The sequence below is a fragment of the Brassica napus genome, chromosome C2 (assembly GCF_020379485.1).
Source record: "Brassica napus cultivar Da-Ae chromosome C2, Da-Ae, whole genome shotgun sequence".
NCBI classification, from domain to species: domain Eukaryota; kingdom Viridiplantae; phylum Streptophyta; class Magnoliopsida; order Brassicales; family Brassicaceae; genus Brassica; species Brassica napus.
This window is the reverse complement of record NC_063445.1, coordinates 638,490-660,164: the sequence shown is the minus strand read 5'-3', so window position 1 is coordinate 660,164 and position 21,675 is coordinate 638,490. Positions and strand designations below refer to the sequence as shown.

Sequence of the window (21,675 nt, the reverse complement as noted above, 5' to 3'; positions counted from 1 at the left end):
TACGTCGTCCGGGTAAATTATTTAACAGACGACTGAAATATAAGTCGTCCACACCCTAAACATAACCCCTAAACTTAATTATCTAATTAAACACTTCATAAAACCAAATCAAACTTGAAAAGTGTTTACTATACACAGAAATAAACACATATAGGTGAAAACTAATTTTTGAAAAAAACATTTTAGTTTTCCAAAATCTAACCCTAACAATACATACAATACTACAACATATGTTTGCCAAACTCCTAAACCAAAGTATTTCATGATTCACTACTTCCACTCATATATCTTCAAAACAAATCAATTTTATCATATCTTAATTTATATCAGTTAAAACTGTTTATAATTACTTGATTTTTATTTTTTACGCATCTAAATATTTTTTTACAAGATTTATAAATTATTTTTAAAATAAACTGGTACCAGACGACTTACACTTCAGTCGTCCAGACGACTTACACTTCAGTCGTCCAGACGACTTACACTTCAGTCGTCCAGACGACTTACACTTCAGTCGTCCAGACGACTTCCAACATCTCAGACGACTCAGACGATTTACTGGGGCTATATTCGTAAAAATGGCTTCTGTTTTTTTGTTTGGTCACAAGGGGCTGAGCTGTAATTTCACTAGGCTTTTAGGTTAGTTTTGCATTTGATTCAAGTTTGGGTATAGGTTTGGAATTAAAATCAAGTTGTGGGTTAGTTTTGGCAAAAACCCCTCTAAACAATTAACTTATGCATATCTCTTTCGGTAACAAGACGAAATAATTGGGATGTTCAATTGCTTCTAATTATACATGTTATTCCCTCTGTTCCTTAAAGATCTATACTCTAATTTTTTCACACATTTTAATAAAACACATTAAATTTGCATAATTTTTTGTGTTTATTTTCTTTACATAATTTTAAGCCAATAAAAAACAATTAGTGCAATTAAGTTTTTTGAAATTTGCAATTAGTTACTAAAACATACATTAAAAATGTAAAAAAATAATCTTTTAGAAACAAATTTTTTCTCTAGAATATGCATGTTTAAAGAAGGGAAGGAGTACTAGTTAGGAAGATACATTAACTGCTAATCAATTTCAACAAAACAAAATATATGATATTTTGAAAAGCACAAAATATATGATATTTAGAAAAGCTTGGAAATCAGTAACTATCAACTAGTATATCTCTAGACATTATCAACAGTTAAGAAAAACCAAATATTTCAAAGTATAAATTCTAAAGATTTATTGAATCTCTAGACTTGTATATATCCTAAGTTTTAAATAAAATTTTAAATATATGATCAGGAAAAATATTCTGATATAAGATTATGACTATTGAAAATTATATATATTCCGTTGTACACCAATGATTAATAACCGAACAGTTTAAATGTGGAATAAAGAAATTTGTAAAAAAAAAAGTAGAACAAAACCAACTTATAATTTGGACAAATAAAACGACTTTTAAACTTATTTTTCCTATACAAAGCACATATATATAGCTGCACCCGTGTTATACATAATCGGAAAGAAAGAAAGAGAGAGGAAACAGAAGAATTAGAGAGAGATTGTTTGTCTGCTCCTCCTGAGATCGCGCGTAGAATTAGATTTTGATGGAGATTCATTGAGACCCCAAAGCCTTTCTCCTCTGATCAATTATTCTAAAAAAGTAATTTATTTAAAATTATTTTCTCCGGGAAGGTTTAAAAAAAGTCGTCTGTTTTTCACCGGTTACATGTCAGTCCGCGTTCCGGTCCCGTCGAGCAGCAGCCAGTTACCGGCGGCGCCAACAGCAACAACGACAAGACGTCGCGTGACAGATTCTCAAGAAGATCATTGCCACGTCAGCACCGGAGGAGGAGGAGCAGTCGTTTACCTCCCCGGCGACGAGGAAGAAGCCACGAGCAGCAGCGGCGACGAAGGAGGAGGAGGAGGATCATCTTCGTGTTGTCAGAGTGATTCGCACCACAACTACCTCGTCCGGTTTCTGTCTCTCCGCAAAATCAGGCTCGTGTGGATGCTCATGGCCGACAACAAATCCCAATGGACGGCTGCTATGTCTCGGAACGTGAGATCCGCCACCAATCTCGGCCGTATGATTCTGTCTATATTAGGAATCCTCGTCGTCACTTTCTTCCTCGTCGTTGCTCTCTCCGGTGGCGGTGGCGGACGACGGAGACACGTGGAGAAACACGAGTTCGTCGTTTCGATCCATCCCAGAAGTAACATGGAGAAGATCATCAAAGAAGAAGAATCTTCTTCCAGTTCCGCTCGAGTTCTCCTTCCTGAGAGAAACCCTGTAAGCTCACACATGTTCTGTTCTGTTCTGTTCATTCTTACATTCTGTGTACTAATATTGGCTTTGGTACTTTTTTTTTTTTTTTTTTTTGTAACAGATCCCAGAAATTTGGAATCAACCAGACACTGGGAACTATCAGAAATGCGTAGCTCGGCCCAAGAACCAAAGTAAGTTCTTTCTTTTCTTTTTCTTGCGTGTACTGGTTGACCTATCGAATCAATTGAGAAATTTAAGACACCTAATGATCGGTTCTTGTTTTTGATTTTTTGGTTTAGAACCAATCAAGAAAACCAATGGTTACCTTGTTGTTCACGCCAACGGTGGTTTGAATCAAATGAGAACTGGTGTAAGTCTCTTCTTCTTCAAGTCTTCTGCCTCTAGATTTTTTCTCAATTCCTCACTTTATTTGTCTCTTGACAGATATGTGATATGGTGGCAATCGCCAAAATAATGAACGCTGCTCTTGTTCTTCCTTTTCTTGACCATTCATCTTTCTGGAGTGATCCTAGGTAAGCCATCATCATCATATATTAATTCAACATCATGATCATAATAATATGATCTAACTAATCTCTCTATTATTATGCTTTCAGCACGTTTAAGGACATATTCGACTGGAGGCATTTCATCAAAGTACTAGCAGAGGATGTCGACATTGTCGAGTATTTACCCCAGGAATATGCTTCTATCAAGCCTCTTGAAAAGAATCCTGTGTCTTGGTCCAAGGTTAGTCTCAAATAAATAAATAAAAATCATTAGTTTTTGGTTATTCATAATTTTTAACTAAAAACTCTGTTTCCTCAGGCAAGTTATTACAGAAACTCAATGACAAAGTTACTGAAGAAGCATAAGGTGATCGTATTCAATCACACTGATTCTCGGCTAGCTAACAACAGCCCACCTCCCTCGATCCAGCGGCTTAGATGTAGGGCCAACTATGAAGCTCTTCGTTACTCCCCAGAGATAGAGAATCTAAGCAAAGTTCTCTCTTCAAGACTTAGAGAAAACAATGAACCCTACCTTGCTCTTCACTTGAGGTACGAGAAAGACATGTTGGCGTTTACCGGATGCAACCACAGTCTAACCTCTGAGGAATCGATCGATCTTGAGAAGATGAGGTATAGCATTCCGCACTGGAAAGAAAAAGTGATCAACGGTACAGAACAGCGTCTCGAAGGTAACTGCCCCATGACGCCGCGCGAAGCTGCCGTGTTCCTCAAGGCAATGGGGTTCCCTTCGACCACGAAGATCTACATTGTCGCAGGAGAGATCTACGGCCAAAACTGTATGAATGCATTCCACCAAGAGTTCCCAAACGTTTTCTTTCACTCCACGTTAGCTACAGAGGAAGAGCTTTCCACTATAAAACCATACCAGAACAGATTAGCTGCTCTTGATTACAATTTAGCACTCGAGAGCGATGTTTTCGCTTATACTTACGATGGAAACATGGCCAAAGCGGTTCAGGGTCATCGTAGATTCGAAGGTTTTAGAAAAACAATTAATCCTGATAGGTACCGTACAGCTTCTTGCGTCATGTAATTCTTTTTTTTTCTTGCGCTTGAGACTTGACATTTTAGCGTGTGTTTTTTTTTTTCAGGCTAAGCTTTGTGAAACTGATTGATCGGTTCGATGCGGGGCTCATGTCTTGGGAAGATTTCTCGTCGGAGGTTAAGAGAATACATGGTAAAAGATTAGGAGCTCCGTATCTTAGACGGCCAGGAAAGGCAGGCTTGAGTCCCAAGTTGGAGGAGAATTTTTATGCAAACCCTCTTCCGGGTTGCTTGTGTGACACTTCTGATAAACAAACCGGCCTGAACCGGTTTGAAAGACCAAGTTTACGAGCACAATCTCTGAGATAACCGGAGGTGTTTAGGTGTTCAAATTGGTACTACTTAAATTACACGAGGAAATCACATGTTTTGGCCTTTTTTTGGTTTTTATGTAATTAGGTTTATTAAAACGTTAATTCTAATTGTATTAGGAACTTGGAGATACATAAAATATTTGGTCTAAATCTCTCCCAGATAAGAAATAAGAATATATGAATCATAGCTCAAAACATCTTCAAGAACAACAATGTTTTAAGGTTTGCTGAATTTCAAATTTGAGGTTCGAAGGTGTTCATTTCCTATGATATAATCTTAAATCTTATTTTATAAAGATTTATATTTACATTATAATTTTTAATATTGATCAAAATTGATTAAAATTATTATTATTTATTTGATTAAGCATACATTAAAAATGTATTTAAGCTATCATTAACCGGATTAGGTTCTCATTAACTGGATTAACTGGAGTATTGAAGTTCTAGTCTTCAGAAGATCTTTCCCAAGTCCTTGTTTCTTTTAAGCAGACCCTCTTTTCACTGGAATGTACATTCAGCACCTAAAGTCTCAAATTGAGTATTATTTTTTTAAACACAGTGATTTTGAAGCAATGGAACTCTGCTGAAATCATTAAATCCCTAAATAGAGGAATGGGACCACTGGAGACAATGCACATTTCATTGTTACTCTCCTCTCACTTTCTTCTCAGTCAAGACACAGAAACAACACAGAGTAGTAACTAGTAAGGTGTCTGAAAGGGGCAACTGATTATAAATGCATTTTGTTGAACTCACGAGAAACCCAATGGCTTTCTTTTTTTGGACAAACCCTTCCTTCAATACACTCACACGTCTCCTCTTGTCTTCTTCACTTGAAAAAAAAAGAAAAAAAGATGACAACTGTATTAAATTGATCAAGATTTTCAAGATCTTAACTAATACATATTGTAATATTCTTCTACATGTGAAAACTCATCTCACCAAACCTGCAACTAACAAAAAAAACAAAACAAAACAGCAGAAGAAGAGGAAGGAGGACACCAGAATGTACATTACAAACAAACACAAAAGACAAACACAACAATCTAAGAAAATACCAAACTAATTCTTGGCTTCTTCATCAACAACAGATTTTTCAGTAGCACATTCCTCAGGAACCACTGCCATTGACCGTCTATTACCGCACATTGTCCAAAGATATAACGCTAACATGGCACCTAAAGTTCCACAAACCGCACCTAGAACCAATGCACTAAGCATTCTCCAAACACACTTTCTCTTCTTCCCCTTTACTTCCACCGTCTTCTTCTTCTTCTTCACCTCCACCTCCTTAACAGTCTTGGAAACTGCGTTTGGATCAAGCGGCTGCGAGTGAATCCTCATTGAAGGATGTCTCAGCTTAAAGCTCCATGAGTGTAGATAATGCGGCTTGGAAGAGTTTCCATTTGCAGATGTCAAACCCACCATAAACTTCTTTCCTTTCCATATCTTAGCCAAGTCTACCGAGTAAGACACCAACGGATCCACAGGCTTCAAGGCATTAGAAACACTCAAACGAACCTCTATTCTCTTAGAACTTGCCTCGTAATCAATCCAGCAACTCAACTTCTTCCCTCCATCGAAATGTCCACCAAAAGATGATAAATTTCTAATTCTCGCGGATCCAGGTCTACCAACTAAGACCCCCACACGGTTCCCTCTCTTGGAGACACCAAACTCAACAGCAACAACCTCGTTTCGCAATAAAAAGCCTAGACCAGAGGAAGTGTTGTCCTTTCTACCAAACAACCTAAGATCCAAACCACTTGGAACCATTACAAAAGCCAGGACGCTACCGATCTCTTTGGAGGAGGACGACATTGAGAAGGAGAAGCTAGTGGAGAACGATCCTGAAAAGTTTCTACCTTTAGTAGTAGTACCTTGGAGTAGTGTGATGGGTTTCTTGTAAAGGACTCGCCCTTCGCTCCGACTCACCGAGCCGGTCAGCTGAATCGATGAACCGCCGCCGTTGACGAGCTTCGAATCTCGAAACAGAGCAATGTTCTTCTCAAAGGCGGGAGATTTCGCAAACCCATTAAAGGAAAACGAGGAATCTGCGTCTGCATCAGCAGCAGCCGTGGTTTTGTGAATCTCGAAGCTTAAAACGAGCAGAAAGGCTAGAGCTTTGAAAAACGCCATAGCTGAAACTGAAATGGAGCTCTCTGTTCTTCTTCTTCGAAAGAGGTAATTTTTAATATTTAATTAGTAGAGAGAGAGAGTGTGTGTGTGTGCAGAAAGGAAAGGGAAGCAGATGGGGAAGAGAAATTAAAATAGAATTTAAAAGTCATCTTCTTCTAGGAGAGGAGAAGAACCTTTGATTCCCTCTCTCTCTCTCGGTGGTTGCTGAGTAAGTGAAATATTCAATTAATGCTATCTCTATCTCTCTTCTTATACCCACCCCACTATTTTTATATCCTTTCTTCCGTAGCCCCCATGTTCTAGATTGTAATATTTAGCCCCACTCCTTTTTATATAATTTAATTACGATATAATCTAAATTGCCAAATCGTTTAATTATAGACAAAACAAAAAGAGAGATAAATACTTTACGAATGATTTAAATTGTTCCTAAGATTTCTTCAGAGTATCCACATGATTTGTGTATATGTTGCACTTACTACTTAGATTAGGTCATCGCGTTATTTAGGTATTGGAAAATCAATCATTTTTTTGGTTCAAAAATAAATCATTATTTACTGTCCACAAACGAAAGGGAAATAGAAAATGTGGGGTTTGAGATAATAAAGGTGAATTTGTTGGCAAACCAAAAGATGGAATTTAAAAAGGATATCATAATCTCCAATACTAAAATGGATTAATTAGTGGGCAACCATTGATTATGTTACCCAGTTTCTTTATTTCAAAGTGCTATGAATTAATTAAAAATAAAACAAATAAAATGCCTATTTCAATTGCTGGTGGCTTGTCTATTGGGCTCTACATAGCTGATAGCTAGAGTGTTTCCTCCGCTGTAGTTCAGGATCTAGGTGAAATACATAGACGATAGATCATTGCATGTACGCTTGAATTGTTGTTGACAGACGTTATGAGATTGAACGATCACTATGAAAATACTATGACTCTGAGAGAGCATTCTGCAACTGATTTAAACCATGCAAAAATGAATCTTCAACTAATCAATGGAATCTTTTTTTTTTTTTTTGATCAACTAATCAATGGAATCTTTTCAATGGAATCTTTTCTTCGAAAGTCGAAAGGAAAAATGGAAGTGGCTTCGACTTTAACACTTCCTCATTTAGGTAGCTCATTGTCTCTTCTAGGAGTTTAGAGAGAAATTGTGAGGTTTTTTTTTATTCTTTGCTCAAGAAACATTTATATATTATATAATTTAGCAAAAAAACATTTATATATTATCCAACTATATTTATTCGAGGGATACTTTAAATGTTGAATTATGGAGTAGTGTTTTAGCTTAAACAGTTTTCATACATCCTCACATGCAGTCGAATACTCTTTCTGTTCAAAAAATTATGTTTAAATTTTTTCACGTATATTAAAAATATATTAAAATTTAACTATCAATGAATTATTTTGTAACTAACTATTTCCAACCACTTTCAATCAATAAAATATTAATAAATATAATTATTGTTTTTGAAATTTATAATTTTGTTTAAACGTGGATCCTTTTGAAAAAGAGAGTAATTAAGAAAGACAATAATGTGAGTAGACGGTATAAAATCAGTGCTACATTGGTCACTTATAACTATTTTACATTGGTTACTGATTTGCTCTCTACAATCCTCAGTTATTCTTATTTACAATGTGTCTATGAAAAGACAAACCCGCGCACATTATTGAAACAATAATTAAATTCTTGATTGTGAATGAATAGGCCAAAATAGATATATAAAGAAAAAAGGAATAGTCCAAAATAGTTAAATTCTTTTTTGGCCAGCATTTACTTCAAAGACTGACAAAAGAATACATAGAATAAAAACGAGATACTCAATATTCGAGATAAATAAAAATAAATAGGCCAGCATTTACTTCAAAGACTGACAAAAGTACTCACTGACACTTTGTGCATCCAATTTAATACTTAAAAACCATGGACCATTAATGTTCTTTTTTTGGATGAAGCTGTATGAATGACTTGTGTGTATGGGGATGACAATGAATAATGTGCGTGTCTCGACATATTGATGGTGCCATGAGCAGTGTATGACTGAGAAGTGAGAATGATGTATTGTAAGTTCATCTGTAGCAAGCTACGGCAATGCTTCATCTCTAGTTCTCTTCATAACCGCGGCTAGATCACATGCAACAATCTCCAATCTGATTATCGTTCTTATAATTATCTCATTCTCTTTCTCTTAATAATTTGATTGATTCACCTCCTATACCTCGTCGGCTCCGTTTGGGTTCACGGCAGTTCTCATTTTGGGCCATCTATTTTATCGACTTCATTGGCAAAGAATACGTGGGCTTCAAGTGGATTCTAAATCGGCCATATTTTCACGTGTAAATGCTAGTTAGCCGATGGGGCTATAACGGCTGTTAACAATTTTTTTTTGTCTCAAGTTCTAATAAAAATCTTTATAGAAAAAGAGAGGTGAATTATAGATGGAAAATGAATGATGTGAATAGGGTGAAATAGCAAATGCTGGACATTTGTCATAACACCCTTTTCACAAATTTTTGAATAATATAATGGAAACAAGTTCAACAGAATACATGCATGAGTTGGAGCTATATTTTTCGTTTTTAGTAACATTCCCAACATATATGTGTGTGATGAATTAAAAGTTATTTGCCGACCAATAAAATACTTCTTTCGTTTCAAAATAGATGATGTTTTAGGGAGTAATATTTAGAAACGATTTTTTTTTTGAAGGTGCCGAGAACATTAATAATCAAATTAATAAAACGTGAAAGACAAAAAAAAATAGATAAAAGAATTTGAGTGGTAGAAAATGTTAGAAGCATTAATGTTGCTAATTCAAGTCACGTCATAGCATTAACTTCTAGTATTTCTTAAGGGGAAATAACGCCAAAATACATAGTAGTGATATTTTTTTGGCTTTAAAATTATTTTGTCTATACTGTAGTACTATTTCATAACAACATTTGTATGCTGTTAGCCTGTTACCATTAATACTCCATTATACAATTACTACTATTAATTCTCTTTATACCAACAATCACAACAATTATTATATTTTGTTAAAAATTAAAATAGTGAGTCCGCTTTACTCAAACATCCATCATTTCCCTCTCTAAAATTTCTTAAAGATTTCCTGTGAGTTTAAGTTCCTTTTTCTTCCTACTCTTCTTCCTCGTTTCTATCAATGGTGATCAAATACAATCGATGAGAAGTTGCTGTTAATACAGATAGAGAAATGGGGATACGTGTCGTAAACGAAAAGTAGTGGAGGAGCATTAAAGTATAGCCCAATGAATGAGCTTTGAGCTGTTTGAGAGGCTTCCTCTCTGCTGTAATAGAGAGAAAGCAATAACTCTGTTCTCGATTTAACCCACAACTTCACATTCAAGACACAGTGATCCACATGCCCTCCTCCTTTTCTACCAATTTCATGCACATCCCTCTCTCTGTCTCTTTATTATCAAAAGAAAAAACTATCTTTGTTGTGTATCAAGAAGATGAAGAAACCAGGATTTGTCTTCCTTTTGGCTGTCATAATCCTCTGTGTCTCACTCGTTTCTTCTGGTAACTTTCTTTTATTCGTGTGTTCTACTCTTTTTAGTTCACTGTTTGTAATAATTTGATACTAATAATCACGCGGGAAAACGGCAGAAATGAAATTAGGTTTGGAGGACTACAACTTTCCAGTGGATCCATCTCCGACAGCAAAACATTCGATCGAACCAGGTCCTATCGAGCATGGAAACCCTTCGAATCCTTATATTCCGAAGCCTCGTTCCTCTCCTCCTCCACAACCTCAAGACGGTGGTTAAAACCAAATCTTATCTGCTTCAGTAACTCCTTGTACTAACTTTCTTGTCTCGTACGCTATGTTAATTAGTTTCCTTATTTGTCATCTAAATGGACTTGTTATTGGTGTTCTTTGGGATTCTAATTGACAAAATTTGAAAATATGGGCCTTGCAAGACTCAGTTTTATCATTCATGGGCTTTAGTTCTTCTGATTACCATGGTCTTGAAAGAAATGAATGGTAACGTGAAAGAGAAGTATGAGGAGACAGAGCCAAAAGGCGGTGGTCCCAAAGCTCAGCCGCTTTACGACACTTGGTTAGGCTCTGTCATGTGCCTCCCACGCGAGTGATGTAATCTTCACCGTTAACACGAAATCAAAGGTCAGATTAAGATTTCAGAAGCTTATTAACACGAAACACATGACCTCAAATCACAAAAAAATACTTGGATTAGTGTACAATCAATTTATTATCAGCTTTTAAAGCATGTTTTAATGCTTTCATCACTTTAGTCCACAGACCGAACCAAAACACAGTCCCTCAGATTTTCCGACTCTTAATGTTTTTAATTTGTTTTTTTAAATCTCTTGATCCAAGAGTTCACGTTTACTTGTAACACAAGTCTTGTCATGATAACATAGCAAAGTATCGTCTTCAGACTCTTTTAACATGTATGGTCTCTGCATTTGTAATCTCATGGTTCTTTCACTTTAACTTGCCTTCACAACAATGAGCAAGAAGATTATTTCGTTATTTTCTTTTGCTCTGTGTGGAATTTGTTTCCTGTTTTAGATTTTTGCACGAGTGCAATCATACCAAACAATTGCAATACAATAATAAAAAGGATTCATAATGGAGTTAGATTGGAAAATAAATAAATAGTAGCTCACAAAATCTATAGTATAAAGTACATTGCTTATGTGTGTATTCACAATTTCTGATATACATTTATTTTAACAAACTCTAATAAGGCTCAAGATCAGAGCCATATCTAAGTGCTTCTTTAGCTTCAGCTTCCATATCTAGCTTAAAGAGACAAACGGCTTGTAAGTAAAGAGCGATTGGCCATTCCGGTGAACCTACTTGCGCTTGCATCGCCTCGCTCAGAGCCTCCGCTGAACACTTCACTCATTAGGTAACACATACAACTTCTAGCCAATACTATTGGTGAAACCCTAGGAGCTCCAGTCATGAACTACAGAAGAATGAATCGTCTTTTCATCGTGTGTTTATGTTTCTTGATGATTCCATCTTTTATATGATTTTGTGTCTTTACCTCTGTGAATAATTCAATGGCCGTATCAAAATCTTTAGCACGAAATGCTGCACCTCCATGCTTATGTATGAAAAATGGTATGCACATATGTACATAATATATTCATGTGAATCAGCATCAACATCCACTCTCAAATTTCTAGTAATGATCATTTCCTTAGATACAAAAAAATCATTAACATACCATGTGCGCGACCCCATCTTCTTCTCCATACCCGAGTTTCTCGAGTAGTTCGTGTATGGTACAAAGATCTACTCTCAAACATGCATCTCCAAAGGGAGTCAACTTAAGTGGCTCTGTTACAGGTTTAGTCTTTTCAGGCAGATTGTTTGACGCAGACTGTCAGTTAATATGATTTTATTTAGGGGGAAATTTCATCTTTACTAGTTTTATGGTACTACTTCATCAAAGAACTGACCATCCTGAGCTGAATCCATTAGCACCAAATAGTTTTTGCCTTGGAACAAATCAAGCGCCTGCACAAACATCAACACACATATATAGTCATATAGATATATATATAAAATAAAAATCAGTCCAAAATGCAAAAACTAATATGCTATTTTTGTTTACATGGTTTGGAGGAATATGTCTACCGCTCATAAGATCCAATAACAAGGTCCCAAAGCTATATGTGACGCTCTCACGTATCAAAATACCTGAAAAACAAGTTTCTATGAGGAAATCTTTAAAGCTATTTTCTTATGGACATACACATCAAAAGGTTATGGACCTAGGTGCAAATATTCAGGAGGAGCAAATGCTAACTTGGTACTATGATTCTTCCCTTTGTGACTACTCTTCATGAGACTAAAGAAATAAAGTTTAGGATTGCCTACCTGTTGTTATCAAGCAGATCTTGATTTAAATAAAAGGATTTTTCTTAGTTTTCTCAGATGAAGAAAAAACATGAAAAAGGAGACCTTATCAAACAATATCCTGTAGGGATTAAGATCATGGTATAAGTTATCGTCTGAGAGACTTCCCGCCCCCAGAGTAAATCTTTTTTTCTAATATACTAATTTAAATTTTCCATAATTACTTATGTAATATAATCGTAAGAAAATCAATAAAATACATAATCTATATTGGTGTTTAGTAACGGGGAAAATTTCAAACCGATAATGTAATATCACAAAAAAACATATCTTGTGTCATTTGGTCATGAATCATGCTTTCCTGTATATCAAACGGATTACTATATCATATTAGGTTAAAAGTAGTTTAGGAATAAATCATAGTTGTCAATCAACTTTTTATTTTAGTATTTCGGGTTACTAAAATTAATTACTGGCAGTATATATTTGACTCTCTTAAGTCTTAAGTTTCTATATTCTATTTATGTAGTGGTTAATGGGACTCTCGTTCCAGAAAATATTAAAAGAACGATTCACTTAAATGATTCTGATCAAATCTAGTATGTCATATGTATTTGTAAGGGACCATGATGATTAACCTTCATAATGCGTTCACAACGAGCTTAATTACTCTCACACTTAGGCCTTTTTACCAGATTTTTTTATAAACACTTTGGTTTAAATAAGGATTATAACACATTCATTGGTCAGATACTCATTGACTATTGTATTAATATATTATTAGTATTTAGTATATGATTTTATTTAGAAACGTAATCTTAATTTTGCTCATACTAAAATTAAAATTTGATGTTTCAAAATTGATAACTAACATAATCACAACACATGTCAAATTAATAGGCCAAATTTTAACACATGCAAAAGAATTATTGTAGTTAGATAGATAGTACAAAGGAACAGCAATTTGTTTTTATATTTATTCATGAAGTAAAAGAAAACTCAAACAAAGTTAAGAAAAAATACGAGAGTAGAGACAGAGGGAGATTAAAAACTCATATAAAATATGAAAACATACATTTGAAAAACCTTTAACTATTTATTTTTATAAAATAATGTAGATACCCTGCCTCCTGCCACGATAATCTCTTTTTTAAATACACTAATAGGCGTAATGATACAGACGTGACCATTTTATATATTTGATTGTTTACGATCGGGTCGTCGAAATCTGGCCTTTGGATTTAGTATATTATGACCTTTGATACCTATATTATTATGAAATCAAATAAGATTACGATATTACAAAACAAAGATGTCATGTTTCACATGGCAAAGTCGCATATATAGGGTGTATCATGTTCATGTGTGGTGTGTATATGCCCTTGACACAAGAAGATTACTTTTTGAAAAACATAGGAAGATAAAGCCAGCTTGATCAAGGTTTCCATGTAAGAATGGAAAAAGGTAAAATCTGTGTTAACTGGAAATCAAATAGGAATTGGACGAACTAGTTTTTTTTTTCCTTTTTTTGAAACATTGGAGGAACTAGGTTATTCGTAATTATAGTGTTCTAAGAGCAGCCATTATTTTTCTTTGGTCAGCTGAGTGACACTAAATAGTAAATATGGTTTCAGTTGTTTGTTGAAAAAGAATGGTTCAACCAATCTATATGTTAAAGGGCAACTTTGGCTGATTTCAGTTCAATGTTGTAGAATGCATCGTAGATGCTCTATTTAAGAAAAAAAGTATACAGCGACTGTAGTTTCAAACAATGTGACATAAATAGAAAAGAAAAGAAACTCTGGAAGCATGACTTCATTTAAAACGTTCAGGCCACTACCAAAGAGAAACGAAAGCGAATCAGAGATCACGAGCTTAGAATAAAAGTGGAGAAACGTTTAGACAGCTTTTAGACAGCGAATGTATGAAAGAGTGTGCAATCATGTTTGAGGTTGCCATTACTCGCTAATTAGTAGCTCAATATTATTATATCACAACTTCACCACGTCTTCTTATTTTATTTTATTTTTGAAAAATAACCTTCCCACATCTCTTTCTGTCCTTTAAAGTCACTTCTATAAATATATATACGAATGTCTCACAAATCATATAAGTCCACAACCTGTAATTCTTTTGTAGTAATGAAGACATTTCCATATTGTAGATCAACAATGCCTTTCCCAATCCAAGCCTTCCTCATCGCTCTTCTCTTCTCTTCCATTGCTTCAGCAGCTATCGTCGAACATGTTTTCAACGTATTCACTATTATTAATCTCTCCTTTTCTTTTGTTTTTCTCTCGAAAAAAGATAATAAAAATTCATATTCCAGTTACTTATTACATAATTTCATTGTATATACTAAACTCTTTTTTCTTGCTTAACATACCTTGCCTCTTCTTATGTCTAAATCCAGAAAATGTAATTCGCATGCATGTGCTCAAAAAGTTATGTATTGTATAAAATATTTTTCTTTAATAATTTTGGGCTTATTCAGAAAAATATTCAATAAATGTGAGGGCACAAATCTATGTGCTACTCTTAACTATATGACGAGGGACAGTATTAACGGCGTCTGATAACAGGTGGAAGACGTGGTGGTGAAACCATTGTGCCAAGAGCAGATGATACCGAGTGTTAACCGAAGTCTTCCCGGTCCAACCATAAACGTTAGAGAAGGCGACACTCTTGTGGTTCATGTCATCAACAACTCAACTTACAACATAACTATCCACTGGTAGTTAACTAACTTATTGCTCCTGATATTTTTTTTTTTTGTTGCTAGGACTTGATATTATAATTTGATCAAATAATGATAGTTTTTTTGTATGTGTATTCAAATAAAAATATTTGTTTATGGCTCACAATATGATATAGGCATGGAGTTTTTCAGAGGAATAGCCCATGGATGGATGGTGCGAATATGATAACTCAATGTCCGATTCAACCAGGTTATAACTTCACATATCGATTCGATATCACTGGACAAGAAGGTACATTGTTATGGCACGCACACGTCGTTAATCTGCGAGCCACTCTTCACGGGGCTATAATCATTCGTCCCCGATCTGGTCGTCCCTACCCTTTTCCTAAACCTTACAAAGAAGTTCCAATCATTTTTGGTAAGCATTGCCATTTTATTTTTGTAACTGAAGTCAAAAGGCAAAATGGATTCACTTACGTTGACAAAAGTTAACAAATATATATAGTAATTAAATACATCATAACTATTTTGTTTTAGCATAAAATTTTAATTTATATTATATTAACTTTCAAAAAGATTTTTGGATAAAAAAGGTATTGAGTCAATGTTACAAGAATAACCAGCTTGGCTGGGCCGGTTTAATCAAGAACAAAATCCAATTTGCATTTTTAAATTTTTGTAGTTCATAAATATTGATATATTAAATATCCTTATAGCTAGCATAATATGATATCATTCAGATGGTTAACTAATTTGTTTTGAAAACAATGTTTATGCAATTAGCACAATGGTGGAACGTAGATCTTGCAGTTCTTCAGTTACGGCCAGCTCCGATTGCCGATGCTTTCCTCATAAATGGCCTCGCCGGAGATACCTATTCCTGCTCTAAGAACAGTAATACTCAATTCTCTACGTAAATTGCTTATTGCTTGGTTTCTAAAACGTCTTGTTAGTAATTTCTTTCATTGGCACACACATTTGCTTGCAAAATAAGTAATTAAATGGTTATTTTCCTTGGCTTTTGGCTTGCATAGGGATGTATAACCTCAAGGTAGTACAAGGAAAAACATACTTGTTAAGGATTATAAATGCGGCGCTCAACACTCACCTCTTCTTCAAAATAGCCAATCACAATGTAACAGTTGTTGCTATAGATGCTGCCTACACAACTCCTTATGTCAGCGACGTGATGATTTTGACTCCGGGACAAACGGTCGACGCACTTCTCACCGCCGACCAACCCATTGGTTTGTACTACATGACCATTAGCGCTTACATTAGTGCCCACCCTATCGTACCGGTTCCCACTGATAGAACCATCAATGGTCTGATCGTATACGAGGGTGCCGCATTGAACACATCTCCAGCAAAGACGACGATGCCTGAAGGGATGAACCAAATATCCACTGCTCATAGATTCTCCTCAAACATCACTAGCCTTGTGGATGGACCCCATTGGACGCCGGTGCCTCGCCATGTGGACGAGAAGATGTTCATAACGATGGGGCTTGGTTTAGACCCATGTCCCCTGGGTACCAAGTGTATTGGACCCTTAGGTCAAAGATATGCCGGTTCTCTCAACAACCGTACTTTTGCAATTCCGCAAACGCTTTCTCTTCAGGAAGCTTATTTTTACAATATTAGTGGAATCTACACAGATGATTTCCCCAACCAGCCACCGCTCAAATTTGATTATACAAATTTCGAAGTCAGTGGTGATAATGAGTACAAAATGTTGTTTCCAGAAAGGAAAACTAGCGTCAAGAAACTTAAGTTCAATTCTACAGTTGAGCTTATTGTGCAGAACACAGGGATAATCACCTCTGAGAGCCATCCTATGCACCTTCACGGCTTCAACTTCTACGTGTTAGGTTATGGATTCGGTAATTATGATCCAATCAATGATGCAAGAAAGCTAAATCTAGTCAACCCGCAAATGCGCAATACCGTCGGTGTACCACCAGGTGGATGGGTTGTTCTCAGATTTATCGCTAATAATCCTGGTTAGAAACATTCTCTGCCCAAAACAAATGAATCTCACTAGCTACACCATAGATATGTAAATCGATTATTTAAATATTTGATATCATATTTATGCAGGTGCATGGATGTTTCATTGTCACATGGATGCACATTTACCTTACGGAATTATAATGGCTTTCATAGTCCAAAATGGACCAACACCGGAAACAAGCTTGCAACCTCCCCCCTCGAATCTTCCACAATGCACTCGTGATCCCAAGATCTATGAGTCTCCCACTACTAACGTTGATTTGTCTTATTAGAACTAAGTAGGCAGTTGTTAGTTTTTTTTGGTTTATCCTTGTTTATTTGGTTTTTTACAATTTACAAAAAAAAATTGGTTTTTCTTTACATTTATTATAACTACCAATCGTAGTTATTATTTCCGCTTCTGTTAAAGAAATAAATAAAAGTCGTTTGCTCTTGAAGTTTCAATTTTTTTTTTTTTTGAATAACTCAATTTTTTTTCTTTCACCAATCCAAATACTTAATTAGACTGTGAACTCATTTGTCCGTTTATCTATACAAATATATTCTCTACCAATTATCTTAAGAATATCAGTAATTTATTACTTCTTTCATTCCAAAATATATGATACTACTGTGAATTTTTTTATTTTTGATATTTTATATTTATTTTATTTTATGACTAACAATTTAATGTTTTTATTATTATCTGAATCAGTTTTAATATATATTATTCAATATTTTTAACATATTTTTATTTTTTGTGTCTTTATACTAACTAGGAGTAATTAAGAGATTAACTAAGCCCAAAAATAAGTTTTTTCTTTGATGGCTTCTCGGTTCACGGAAAGTAGAACCAATAAAACCAATTAAATTCAAGTTCAATGATTTCAAATTTCTTAATCGATAGCAAATGATATATGAAACTGTGGTACTGTTAATACACAACTCTTCTCGGGACATACATACATTAAGAAAGACAAAATTAACTAACTTGGTTGTCTTTGGTCAAGTAATCAATTGCTATCCACAGAGAAAAATGTCATTAGTTGAGGATGCAAATATATTTGTATTAAAAAGGAAATATTAAGTCATTTGGTTGTCTTTGGTCAAGTAATCAATTGCTATCCACAGAGAAAAATGTCATTAGTTGAGAATGCAAATATTTTTGTATTAAAAAGGAAATATTAGATCTTTATCACTAGTTTTTTTTTTCAATTTTGTGAGTTGATTTCATAATTTAAGTAGAATTTGGTAAGAGAGAGAAAATTTAAGACTCTGTCACAAGACAAATTAAAAAATGTAGAACTTTTTTCACTGAAAATTAAAAATACGAAAGTTTCTTTATAACATAATAATTCTTTTGGATATTTTCTATGATGTAAATTGTATAATACTTTCACACCTATTTGTTTTTTGTTTAATAATACTTATATATCTTACATCCGAATCATTTGTTTCTACGACTATTTCTAAAACAGGATCTGTTATATGCATATGTGAATGAGATTTACAACTCCCGTTAATTTTTGCAGTATTTAATGATGTTCTTAGACCATCATTAACCTCCCAATCGTTTCTTTTAACTGGGGTTTTTACTTTCAACTAAAAGACGGTTCTTAGCTTTCTTAGATTTTAAACTAAAAAAAATTAAAAATCGTCTCTTAAATAAGAGATATAAAAATTGTCTCTTAACTGAAAAATATAAAAAATAAATAAAAAAATATCAAATCATAAGTTAAGAGCCCGGGCGAAGAAACCGAAGTTAATCATACCCTTACATCTAAGGAACTAGATTTTTGGAAGATAGTATAAGAATTTAGATGTTTTATTTATATTAGGACAAGACTTTAAAGCATAATTGAGACTTCCAAATAACCTTTGTAACTGGGTTATATCAATCTTTTTGTCTAAAATTTTATTTGTCAATTTTCAAGATCTTTCAATAAGTGTTATGATACTTTGTGATATATAGTAATCTAGAAATATGATTTTAGTTTGGAATAAATACATTTTTTTTTAAACAAGATAACCATTTTTCTTGCAACATAACAAAATTCAGATTTTTGAAATGTTCATCAATGGGATTTGAAAATATTAGTATAACATCAATATAGACAATGCAAAATCTTGAATAGTCAAAGAATATATATCATTTAGATATATCATTTATGATTCTTTTAAATTCATAAAATGCATTTAAAAAAAAACAAATAGCATTACATTACATTGGTAGTAACCAAAAATACTGTCAATGTATTTTTATAACGATCATTTTTAGATATATCATCAAATTTAAAACATTATTTTCATTTGTTATGATTTTTCAGGTTCAGATTACAACAAATCTAAGCAGCCGGCTCTTCCAAAAGCTGTCACATTTATTTCTGTTTCCAAATTGGAAAGTCAGTGACATCACGGTAATAGAAATTAAACCAAGTTACAACAGAGAAAAACCGAAAAATGCAAGTAGGAGATAGACACGAGTACATAAAGACTTGAAAACATATCTTCCACCCAACCAACTTGACTAAGCAGATGACAATGTGGAAGATGAAGTTGGTAAATCGAAGTCGACACACATTCTTACTTTTGCCTCTTTAGAGTCTCCGACTTTTTCATCAAGCAAAGATACCCCATACTTGTAGTTACCCTTCACAGATTTATAGTAAGAAAAAAGACCGTCAGTGAGGCAAAACCAGTGTATATTTTTAATGGCAAAAATATTAGTGCTCCACTGACTCCCGGGAGTCGATGTAGGCTTAGGGTTAAAGAAAAATCGCAAACATATATACATGTTAATTTCAAGCAGAGGGTGTTTGTAGGGATAATTACCTCGAGTATATCCTTAGGAACTTCGGAAAGAGGTAAAACAAATTTGGTGCCAGATTCAATAGTGCATGGCTGCTTTCTTAGAAGATCAGTAATATTCTCAGATTTAGCATAAACCTCTATAGATCCAGTATGGATGCTTTCTTCTGTATACAACAATCAAGAAAACATTAGAAACTAAAGCAAGAAAAGGAGGGCTGAAACTTGGGGACGGTCTTATAAAATTAGTACGTACTTGCATAACCAATAACCGTAATGCTTAGCTCTCCAACATCAGGCCCAACCGGGTTCGGAGAGATATTAACATGAGTGACGTTACCGAAATCGTATCCACTTTCTACAAAAGTCGTAGATATATATTAATTGAGGAAGTTATATGATGGGTCATGAAAGTGTCAAAGACTTGGATCTATACATCTTTCTTACATACCGCACAATTAAACAAACAATAATTCCTAACTCTAACCACTCCAGCATTAACATTTGTTATAACTGCTAAAATACATGATATATTTACGACAACATTCACTGCTTAATTTATTTTTGATTAATCTCATTGTAAATCCAAAAGCGACGTTTATCCTCGTGAAAAAGATATGTTTCGTCCTTTTGATCTCTGGTTCAAGATATATCCGTTTGTAATCGAGGGCCTATATATGTGTATTGATGATTGATTTATCAACTAATAAGAATATGTGCTCTATATATTATACACTAACACACATACACGTACAGAAAAAAAATGCAGACTACCTAGCAATCTGATAGACTGACACTTACTATTGCAGTATTCGAAATTGACGGCACGTAATGCAGGCAAGAAGAAGAGTGATCCGAGGAGAAGAAGCAGAGGCTGAACGTAAGATATCGCCATTAACCACTTCGTTGATCTTCAGAGAGGGAAAATATTGTTTTCTTGTGTTATGCTTCCTTCCATGCCTATGATTTTATAGTCCTCAAATATTTCACCGAAAAATAATTATTGGTTCAAATAAAATATTTTATTAGTAGACCAGTTATGCGATATATACCACATATTAATCTCCCACGTTATACACGAGATCTTAAAGTTAGATCGTAAGAGCACCCACAACCACAGCTCCTTAACAATAAATCCTTAACAATAAATTATTATAATAATATGTGGGGTCCAAATATTTAAGAATTTGTGCTGTAATTGTCTCTTAAAGTCCTAATTTAAGGATTTCTTTTCTGACAGCCTCTTCACTGTGCGCGGGCTCCACCGCCGCGTGGGAGCCCGCGATTGGCCAATCTTTTTATTTTTTTATTTTTTTTAAATTTGGATGAAAAAAAAAGAAAAAAAATAAAATATTTTAAAAATTGTTGTTAAGGATTTGTTTTTAAGGATTTAGGGTTGTGGATGCTCTAATGTCATTGGTATACGTTCTTTTCTTATCCAATGAATAAATGTCATTGGTATGCGTGTTTTTTACCAACTTATTTTATTCACAAGCACGTGGTTTTCGTCTCGGAGAAATTAAAGCTTCCGAGTCAAGAGATAACACTGAATCAAAAAATTCAGTCCACACATTCGTATACTTCAAGAAATCAAAGCAACTGATTAAAAAAAACATAATACATTTCACTCCACATGTCAGATGCAATATAATACTCTCTCTTTTTAAATTGCTAGATTCTATATCTAACAATAAAGTCCATATAGCTCAAAACTGAAACGGGCTCCTAACATTGGGCCTAATATCTCAAAACGTAAAATGGACTTGCTCTCGGCTTATTAATTCAAATTAAAAATATGGAGTTGCACCATTTTACTTTGGGCCTAATGGCTGAATACGCAAAATGAATTTATGAACAAAAATAAATATATTGCACCAGCCGGAAATCAAACCCGGGTCTGTACTGTGGCTACCACTGGTGCTGTGTTGTTTGTCTGCTAAATTAAGTTTTCAAATTTAAAGATTGAGCATAACCCTTTGTTCGTCCTAGCTGAAGCTCTC

The 21,675-nt window shown here is 34.4% G+C and overlaps 6 protein-coding genes across 6 annotated transcripts; 3 read left to right on the top strand and 3 right to left on the bottom strand.

The window, feature by feature from the left end:
- Positions 1-1,340: 1,340 nt before the first annotated feature.
- LOC106423989 (protein FRIABLE 1) lies at positions 1,341-4,346 on the top strand. Its single transcript, XM_048746677.1, has 7 exons — positions 1,341-2,292; positions 2,390-2,459; positions 2,568-2,638; positions 2,713-2,801; positions 2,886-3,018; positions 3,097-3,806; positions 3,893-4,346. The coding sequence occupies exons 1-7, from the start codon at positions 1,729-1,731 to the stop codon at positions 4,152-4,154; spliced, it is 1,899 nt and encodes a 632-aa protein (XP_048602634.1). The 5' UTR covers positions 1,341-1,728; the 3' UTR covers positions 4,155-4,346.
- A 669-nt stretch (positions 4,347-5,015) lies between these two features.
- On the bottom strand, positions 5,016-6,543 carry LOC106432543 (L-type lectin-domain containing receptor kinase VIII.2-like). The gene has a single exon (XM_013873391.3). The coding sequence runs from the start codon at positions 6,299-6,301 to the stop codon at positions 5,225-5,227; it is 1,077 nt and encodes a 358-aa protein (XP_013728845.2). The 5' UTR covers positions 6,302-6,543; the 3' UTR covers positions 5,016-5,224.
- Positions 6,544-9,212: 2,669 nt separating this feature from the next.
- LOC106424028 lies at positions 9,213-10,270 on the top strand. Its single transcript, XM_013864765.3, has 2 exons — positions 9,213-9,854; positions 9,942-10,270. Exons 1-2 carry the CDS (start codon positions 9,788-9,790, stop codon positions 10,100-10,102), a joined length of 228 nt encoding a protein of 75 aa, XP_013720219.1. The 5' UTR covers positions 9,213-9,787; the 3' UTR covers positions 10,103-10,270.
- A 773-nt stretch (positions 10,271-11,043) lies between these two features.
- LOC106423987 (serine/threonine-protein kinase BSK6-like) lies at positions 11,044-12,162 on the bottom strand. The gene is made up of 5 exons (XM_048747637.1): positions 12,090-12,162; positions 11,930-12,015; positions 11,758-11,832; positions 11,540-11,695; positions 11,044-11,202 (listed from the first exon to the last, which is right to left on the bottom strand). Exons 1-5 carry the CDS (start codon positions 12,160-12,162, stop codon positions 11,044-11,046), a joined length of 549 nt encoding a protein of 182 aa, XP_048603594.1.
- A 1,719-nt stretch (positions 12,163-13,881) lies between these two features.
- On the top strand, positions 13,882-17,317 carry LOC106424034 (laccase-8-like). The gene is made up of 6 exons (XM_013864770.3): positions 13,882-14,429; positions 14,757-14,908; positions 15,049-15,293; positions 15,659-15,769; positions 15,910-16,878; positions 16,976-17,317. Exons 1-6 carry the CDS (start codon positions 14,268-14,270, stop codon positions 17,158-17,160), a joined length of 1,824 nt encoding a protein of 607 aa, XP_013720224.2. The 5' UTR covers positions 13,882-14,267; the 3' UTR covers positions 17,161-17,317.
- A 1,896-nt stretch (positions 17,318-19,213) lies between these two features.
- On the bottom strand, positions 19,214-20,630 carry LOC106424022 (MD-2-related lipid-recognition protein 3). The gene is made up of 4 exons (XM_013864759.3): positions 20,477-20,630; positions 19,932-20,033; positions 19,700-19,842; positions 19,214-19,517 (listed from the first exon to the last, which is right to left on the bottom strand). Exons 1-4 carry the CDS (start codon positions 20,568-20,570, stop codon positions 19,395-19,397), a joined length of 462 nt encoding a protein of 153 aa, XP_013720213.1. The 5' UTR covers positions 20,571-20,630; the 3' UTR covers positions 19,214-19,394.
- Positions 20,631-21,675: the final 1,045 nt, after the last annotated feature.

Coding starts and splice junctions, on each gene's coding strand:
- LOC106423989 (XM_048746677.1), top strand. CDS start 1,729: ATGTCAGTCCGCGTTCCGGTCCCGTCGAGCAGCAGCCAGTTACCGGCG. Junction 2,460..2,567: donor AGCTCGGCCCAAGAACCAAA/GTAAGTTCTTTC, acceptor TTTTTGGTTTAG/AACCAATCAAGAAAACCAAT. Junction 2,639..2,712: donor TGAATCAAATGAGAACTGGT/GTAAGTCTCTTC, acceptor GTCTCTTGACAG/ATATGTGATATGGTGGCAAT.
- LOC106432543 (XM_013873391.3), bottom strand. CDS start 6,301: ATGGCGTTTTTCAAAGCTCTAGCCTTTCTGCTCGTTTTAAGCTTCGAG.
- LOC106424028 (XM_013864765.3), top strand. CDS start 9,788: ATGAAGAAACCAGGATTTGTCTTCCTTTTGGCTGTCATAATCCTCTGT. Junction 9,855..9,941: donor TGTCTCACTCGTTTCTTCTG/GTAACTTTCTTT, acceptor GGAAAACGGCAG/AAATGAAATTAGGTTTGGAG.
- LOC106423987 (XM_048747637.1), bottom strand. CDS start 12,162: ATGAAGAGTAGTCACAAAGGGAAGAATCATAGTACCAAGTTAGCATTT. Junction 12,016..12,089: donor TCCTGAATATTTGCACCTAG/GTCCATAACCTT, acceptor CTTGTTTTTCAG/GTATTTTGATACGTGAGAGC. Junction 11,833..11,929: donor GACATATTCCTCCAAACCAT/GTAAACAAAAAT, acceptor ATGTTTGTGCAG/GCGCTTGATTTGTTCCAAGG.
- LOC106424034 (XM_013864770.3), top strand. CDS start 14,268: ATGTCTCACAAATCATATAAGTCCACAACCTGTAATTCTTTTGTAGTA. Junction 15,294..15,658: donor AGAAGTTCCAATCATTTTTG/GTAAGCATTGCC, acceptor TTATGCAATTAG/CACAATGGTGGAACGTAGAT. Junction 16,879..16,975: donor ATTTATCGCTAATAATCCTG/GTTAGAAACATT, acceptor ATATTTATGCAG/GTGCATGGATGTTTCATTGT.
- LOC106424022 (XM_013864759.3), bottom strand. CDS start 20,570: ATGGCGATATCTTACGTTCAGCCTCTGCTTCTTCTCCTCGGATCACTC. Junction 20,034..20,476: donor CAATTTCGAATACTGCAATA/GTAAGTGTCAGT, acceptor CGACTTTTGTAG/AAAGTGGATACGATTTCGGT. Junction 19,518..19,699: donor TTCCTAAGGATATACTCGAG/GTAATTATCCCT, acceptor AAATCTGTGAAG/GGTAACTACAAGTATGGGGT.